Below are 8,032 nucleotides of genomic sequence, written 5' to 3' on the forward strand. Positions count from 1 at the left end.
AAGCCTAGAACCTGGCTGAGATCAGAAATTCGAACTTACCGGGACCTTAGTGTTGTATTACAGGGCCAGGGCTCCTGGAACCTCAGGCTATTGAGGAAGGTTTTAGGCTGGCTGATGGATTCGGGCCGCTTGATGGAATATAACCTGGCTCGACGGCTGGAATTGGAAGTCGAAGAGGCTGAAGAGGAGGAAGAGATAGTGGACGAATCCGAAGTTGAAGACTAGGAGTCTTCAGGGCCTTGTATAAGGCCTTCCTTTCTTTTGCAACTAACTGGCGTCTGCTACTGTTACGTGGCGGAGGCCAGCACTGCTCAGCAGTGTCTGGGCCCACATCCCGTCAGGGATGACGGCCCAGGGGTCATCGCATACGTCTATAAAGACCCCTCAGATTTGTCCTCAGAGGACCTTCATTCAATCAACCATCGTCATATCTTACTTTGTCATAGATCATGCCAGTGTTCATGAAGTGCTTACCTCAGCGTCAAGGCTGACGCCCTTGAGGTCACCAGTTACGGGACCACGACGGAAACCCCGTAACAGCTACTGTTGTTTCCTATTACTTGTTGATATAGGTTTTTCACCCGGCCTATACGGTATGGTTTTCCTATGTATATAGCGGTAGAAGGCTTGGCACACCCTATCTTGGGTAAAGCGGTGTAGGAAAAATAATAATAACGTAATACTTTTTGTCAACCCCGAGTGACTAGGACCCACGCAGCCTTTTTTGCACAGCAGCTATCCATGAGGTTACCCTCCTCATTATAAGCCTCGATCTACGCTCGTACTTCTAGGAGAATAACAGCAAAATGGATCGTTTCCATTCACAGGGCCCTGATTTTGGCAAACGGAAAGTTGGGCTCCCTGAAGATCCGCTCAGTGGCAGCCATCGACTTGTACTCTTCCGGCAGCGGGAGGAACTCAAAGCTGAGCACGAGCAGCACGACCACGATCTTAAACTCAATCATAGCCAGTTTGCGTCCTGCAACACCCACACAGTCAGCAAATTAGATCCTCCGTCCCGCGTCTTTGCAATAGAGACTTACCAAAGCACCCCCTATATCCACCGCCAAACGCCAACGACTGCAGCGCATACGCATTAAACGTTTCCTTGCCCGTCTTCTCGTCAACAACGATCCACCTGCGCGGCTGGAAACTGCCCAGGTCACGGCCGGTTGCGCCCTGGAAGCCGTCGCCGCGCTTCTCGGCCGCCGCGCGGGAGCTCTCGCTACGCTTGGCCTCTTCGACCGGGACCGGGGGGCGGTTAATATGGTAGTTCATGATGATCTCGGCACCCTTGGGGACGGGGCACCCTAGGATGTACGTGTCGACGGTGGCCTGGCGGAGGTTCGCCTTGGCGGTGCCTGCCAGGCGCAGGCCTTCCTCGCAGGCGCCATCGAGGTAGGGGATGTCGGCGTCGAGGATCTGCGACACGGAGGGCAGCTCGGGGCCGGGGAAGGCGGTCTTGAGAGCGGCGCGCAGCTCGGTCTGGACCGAGGGGTAGGCTTCCATGTACCGCACGAACCAGCAGAGCGTGTTGGCGGTGGAGTCGTGGCCCTGGGGTTGTGGTTACTTACTAGTAACAGTACACGGGGTGAGGCTGGGGGATACATACTCCAACCAGCATGACAAACATCTCGTCGAGGATGTTCTGGTCCTTTGTGGGATCCGACGGGGCAACGCCGGCCTTCTTTGCCTGCAGAATCTGCCGGCGGAGAACCAGGTCCATGGCGCAGGTGTCGATGGCGTCATCCTCCAGACTGCCAACCTCGAGGCTCTGATACCGCTCGACGGCCGTCTTCATGGCCCGACGCATCTCGCCGCTCACCGTGTTCCTGAATTTGCGGTACCGCGGCGTGTAGGTCTCCAACTTCTGCGCCAGCTTCGGCGAGGGCGTGTTAGAGTTGCGCGCGATGGTGCTGCTGATGTAGGTGACTTGCTCCTTGAGGAACGAGCCAATGGGGGGATCTTCGTCGAAGGCCTTGTTCCCCGCCAGCTGGCTCTGTAGCTTCTTAATCTCGTACTGCATGGTGCCTGGCTCCTCACCGACGACGGCAACCCAAATAGCGTCCAGCGCGGCATTCTTGAAGTCGTCATGCACGTTGAACGCATGGTCCTTGGACGTGGTCGACGATCTAAGCCGCCACAAGTCCAGGAGCTCACACGTCGATTTGTGAATGTTGGGCGCCGCAACCTTGCGAAGGAAGTCGGTGCTCATGACGTCGGCCCACAGCCGCTTCTGGGCCTTCAGCTCTGGCGTCGTAAACTGGGCGAGCGAGGCGCGGGGAAACATGGGCCCAAAGATGTCGAGTGCCATGGGCGCCTTGTCGAACTCCTTATTGCGGCGAACAATGATGTCCTCGATCTCACGCGCATCTTCAAGGACGATCAGGGGCTTGCGGATGCCAGGAAACAGAAACTGCGCAATGGGTGTGCTGAGCTTCTGCGTGGTGACGGTGAACAGAGCATCCGAGAACTCGTTTGTCTCCTTCATTACGGCGACTAGGTCGGGTATGTCGCCCGTGAGACGCTTCGCCGAAGCCTCGTTGTATGGGATGCCCAGGTATGGCTTCGGGTAGAGCTTGCGCAAGATGAGAATAAATCCAACAGTAGCTACTCCGAGCAGCCCAAAACGCACCGAAAGCGACTCAAACATGATGCGCAGCTTCAAGACTCTCTTCCTCCCTAGCGTTTATCGACTGGTTGATGGTTACAGATGGAAACTAGCCTGGCAAAAGAAACTAGGGTTCATAAAAACAAACTAGACAACACGCCAGTGCAACGACTTGGTTTTAACTGATATAACAACTCACGTCGCAGCAGAAAAGTCGGCACGCCCATGTGCGGCGCAGCAGCTGTTGGTCGTCTGTTTGCGCAGCGCGGCCCCTGTCCACTGCAGCATCGCAAGCACTCAGAGGACGGGAGCGAATCAATAGGGCCAATCACTGCATGTTTTACAGCAATTTGCAACCATTCTCCAACTGGGTGATGCTGCGCTATTCAGCGAGATGTGAGATGCCAGTACGGAGCCCAGACTGGCGCTGAAGAACAAAACAAGCGGTTAATCTAGCATAGGAGGGTGATGGAAAACACACCGCATCTCTCTTCAACTCTCAGGCCGCTTGCCAGTTTCAGGATAGGTCCAGTGAGCTTTGAAACCTGCAATAGGAAATGCCAATATGCACTTCCAGGTGGTTTAGCTGGTTTTGTCTTGTGAAAGAGCTTTTGCAGGGGAGACTGGGCAATTCAGTCCACTGTGCGTTTATGTTCACAGACTGTGTGTTCCGCAAGGCCACGGGTCGGGGTCGAGTGGTTTGGAAGGAAGATCGACTTCGCAGCCCCCGAATACGAGCCAACCTCTTCGTTATTGTTTGAAACTACTTGAAGCCTTGCCACCTAGCCCTGTCCGACCGAACAAGTCCCGTATTCGCTTTTGTTACGCTGACTTCCATCACGTGAGTCCGAGGCGCCGAGGCTGTTCAACCATTTCTTGTTCTTCGGATATAATCCTGGCTGCTGACAACATATTTTGACGAATTTTAGTCCGTCATAGCCAATCAAGAAATCCTCGACATACAAAAACGGTCAAATTCTGCACTCAAGGTTTACCGCACGAGAGGGGTACAAAAAAGAGAAAATCGACTTTGATCCACCTGCATATGATGCATACCAGTATTCCAAAGGTACGCATGCTTGGCACTTAACACTTGCCCACGCCGCCCTTGACTAGCTTGTAGGATGGCTTGACTAATATCGCTGTCTAAGAGGGCCCATTACCCCGAGCTTGATCGATCGGTTTAGCTCTACCTATCCAGACATCCATACCCACTGCTAGACAGGCATGGTCGTCCTCGAGAGTATAACACACCCAGTACCCTCGCAGCAGCCAGGGACCAGCTTCAACGACAACTCCGGACTCGCAACGCTCGTTATGTGAGGAATCTCGGATTTGGTGGGCACGGATTGGTTGCCCCGTTCTCCGTTGAAAGTGACAGTCAGCTGCCATCCACAAGGTATTTTGTTTGCCAAATCCACTTATAGAGGTGGTCAGGGTGCGGCGAAGAAACTTGAAAAGGAATGGTGGACCACGCTGGTAAGCATCAGTCGGGGCACTCGTCACGGGTTGATTCCGATATATAACGGCGACAACAAAGGCCTCGCCGTGTCATACACATTATCCAGGTCTTGGGCGAGCCCACGGTGGCTGGCCGACGGGCTGTCCTGGAACATGCTGCAACTCCTGTAGCTCCAGGCTTTTAGCCTAGGGAATGGCCGGCTGCTGAGACGGAAGTTGGAGACATTTTGTTTCTTGAGCGTTGCCAACGAAGAAGCTTGCACAAGGCCCTGTGTGCCGCCTTCACCAAGCGCAAGAGCTTCCCCAGCCGCACGCTCTGGCACATGTTCCACTATCGTAAGTCGATCCGCGTCGACTGAGTCTTGCCTATGCGGTCTGGTGCGGCGCCATGCCCGATTAGGCTTGTTCCTCCTACATAAAATAACTTTTGATTGCCGTCGCTATTGCTATACGGCCAACAACGCCTGTAGGACGAAACGAACTATTACCTTACCAAAGCAATTTGACAGGAAGATTGAGGTTAAATTTACTAAGGGTTAATTGGAGCAAAAAGGATTTATACTCCCGACTTGTCTCTAGTTTAAGAATCTCACCACTAATTCACATACATGGAGTCTCAATCGAGCTTGGTAGTAGTGTCACGGATTTTGTTAAGATCAGCCTCGACTTCACCATCGAGAAGCCAGGGAATATCACTTGATACGGGAAGCAGCAATGTTGCTTCATCTTGGCTACGGAGCTAAGTGGATAGATTGGTACTTGCCTCAAGCCAAAGGCGCAGGGCATCGTAGCTCAGTTTAGGCAACTGTACGAATAATGTAACTTCTAAAATTAAGAATAGAGAGAGTCAAGGGTTAGCATGCTTAAGTATTAACACCCCTTAGATCCAGCTGGACAATCGCTAACACCTAGCTAGTAAAGGGGCGTGTGCTCGATAACAAAGGCAATTGAATCTTTACCTTGAAGATCTTAATAATCAAGGTCATCTAGCTCTGCCACGGGGCCCTGCAGCACGAGCTTTATAGCATCTTCGTCACGCACTCTCCTCCGGGCGATTACAACCCCTCTCTTTCAGTACTACTGGTGATGAACAGGGCAGATTCCAGTTACACGTAGTCTACGTGGCATAGGTGGCGTTAGGTGGGCCAGAATTATAGCAGCTAGACGCACTACGTATATTTACATTCATAGGGGCGGATCCTTGTATAATCTGTCTGATCCTTCATTGTCGGAGGATTATAACCTCTTAAAATCAAACATAAATATCTACTTGTGGTTATATAATTGACTTAGCTAGAGATCGCAAGCATGTCTTGTAGGTGCGACTTGTTTTACGTAGGAAGTACAGTCTTAGAGTTAGTTGTCTATCTGACCGGGGTAAATATACTGACAATAAACGAGGACAAGAAGGCAGAATCTTATAAACAGCAAGGCCGCAAATATAGCGGTCTCAAGTTGCAGTCAGATTCTCTGAGGCGGCAAAGTCTAGCGATGGCCTAGAACAGGGGATGTTGTCCCAGATCCGGGACTCTGCGACCCCAGACATGGGCCCTTATGTTCACCTCAGCCCAAGCTCAGCCCGGTTCCGGGTTACTCAGCTGTCGCTCAGCAGAGCTCAACTGAAAGCAGCAGGAGCGCAGCTCTAGAAAACGGAAATGGAGTTTGACATGCTAGAGTTTCGTCTCAGAATAATATGGTATTGATCTCGGATTCTCCCTGATTGAACTCTTGAATTTCCAACCCCCAAGGTTTCTTAGGAGTTACCAAGCACATTCCACGCCGTCCTTCTTTACCGGGCGTGGATGTTATTGCCGGCCTGTTTCTGCTGCCAGTTGTGACTGCCACATGACGTCGGCCACCATGAGTCGCGATATCCCTTTCGATCCCAGCCCTTGGTGGAAGGTGACGGTTTGAGCCGAGCATCACTCCGTCCCAGTCATGACAACTCGGATGTCCGCATGCTTAAATCGCATTAGCGAGAAGGGCGCGCTACTTTTTGGTCTTGCTGGCTTCGGGATAATTCATTGCCGTGTTGGCTCCAAACGCTAGCTTCTTTGCCCCAACATTCGGACGGCCAGTGCCTTTCGTCATCTCGAACGCCTGGTCGATGCCGGCTTAACCATCACTACCACATCCTCGACTAGGCGGCCCCGGCCTGCCACTTGGGGGTTTTATATTTGCACATACACAGTGCTTTTTCGTGAGTCCCTAGCAGATGTCCTTCCTCATCCCCAGCTCCTCCGCCTCATTCGTACCCTAAGCAAGCACACGGCAACTGACTTGTGTATGCCCCCCCGGCACCACACGCCACGTCTTAGAAGCACGTTACATCCGCACCATGTGCCAGTGGATTCAATACCAGCACTCCATCTGTCAACACGAGCTCGGTCCGCGAAACTTAGTGCGCTGCGACAAGGCCCAACCACCAGATAATTATCCTCAAGGGTGCGAGAACACATCCGGAAGTTTCGCGGCGCCGCACTACTACATTTACCAGTTTTCCTGGATACTCCCCTGCAATTTAGTTAGCGGATGTCTATACTGGAGAAAGGGCCCCAATTGGAAGTGCTGCAATGCGGGCTGCCCGAGGACAAATGGCCACACCAGACAATGCTTGAACTGCCTACATATCCTGTGTGAAACCTGTACTCGTGTTGCGGAAGAGTGAGTGTTTGGACTGCTCTGTGGTTTGGCGGGGATTTTCACGGAAGCCAGTGGACAGTCTCGTGTTAACTGGGCTTTCGATCTGGGCTTTGCAAGCGCCATCATGTTGATAATGAACAGTTGATAGCCAGTTAGCGGTACTCGGTAGCGGTCAGCGGCCAACTTAGAATATTCATGCTTACGTTGCACTAATTATTTCCCTCCTATTCGGTGATTTCTGCTTTGTTTCCCACAAAGTCCCGTTCTTGTATTTATATCTTTCCCTCCTTTACCCTCCTCTAACTTTAGCAGATTTTACTCTTCAACCCGGCCTACGTTGTCCCTATCATTTTTGTCCTGGTAGTCATATTCAAGATGGAAAAAGGGATGAGTTGAACCCTGCCAGGCGTTAACAAATACAGGAGACGGCCCTTGTTATGATAAAGAAACCTTAGGTTTCTCTTAGGGCTTGAGCGTTATTAGAGGTGATAAATAAAAGAGGTAGGCCAGGTGTTGCACTAGATAAGTGGAAGTTGGAAAAATGGGTCGAGACCTGTCTGGGTTTGCCATGCTTGGTTACATGTGAGCGCTGCTAATTTCCAGAACTAATAACATATTTATAGTACTGGTACAGCCGCGAAGCCACGAAGTTAAGGGAGCCATCCTGTTAGACTCATATGCCCCTGCTACTATTGCTCCTCTCATCTCTCCCCAGCTCGCAAAGCCAACCGGAACCTCAGTCCTCACTGCAACCATACTTCCTTAGCATCTGTCGAGTCCATCGTAATGTAATGACCCAAGGTCCAAAGGATAATCGGTTAATCCACAAGTACTGCGGGGGGCACAAGGCCGATCAACTACACCGCCCTTTTACAATGATGCAAAGTTCCACAAAGCTCAACTGAACCTCACGCCTTGACGATACCATTCTTTCGCCAACATGCGACAACTTCACTGGAGTAACATATTGAGCGAACAACCAAACTGTGCCAATGAATTCTTTCATATACGTGGTATCAAAAACATGCCCAAAGCCCCGTCAAACAGATCCCAAACATGGTTCCGCCGTGAGGTCCGTATCAGATACCGGACCACATGCCATCTCTATGGCCGGCTCGCCCACCCAGCAGCCGAGTCAAATTAGTCCCGGGGCCGTCATCAGATCGTTAAACAAACCGCGACCCGAGCATAAGTCGACCAACGGCCACCAACCATGAGGGTTGAGGGGCGGAGAACGCAATGCGTAAGCCTCGAAAACAACCGTGCAATCGCTATAAAATCACCACAAGCACCACACCTTCCTATGCCCAGGACTGT

General features: G+C 51.8%; 1 protein-coding gene across 1 annotated transcript; it reads right to left on the reverse strand.

The window, feature by feature from the left end:
* Positions 1–821: 821 nt before the first annotated feature.
* On the reverse strand, positions 822–2,653 carry MFIFM68171_03647 (uncharacterized protein; the record flags this gene model as incomplete). Its single annotated transcript, XM_071059068.1, has 3 exons — positions 822–979; positions 1,044–1,554; positions 1,613–2,653. 3 exons carry the CDS (start codon positions 2,651–2,653, stop codon positions 822–824), a joined length of 1,710 nt encoding a protein of 569 aa, XP_070915169.1.
* Positions 2,654–8,032: the final 5,379 nt, after the last annotated feature.

Source organism: Madurella fahalii (assembly GCF_045866475.1).
Source record: "Madurella fahalii IFM 68171 DNA, scaffold_2, whole genome shotgun sequence".
Classification (NCBI taxonomy): domain Eukaryota; kingdom Fungi; phylum Ascomycota; class Sordariomycetes; order Sordariales; genus Madurella; species Madurella fahalii.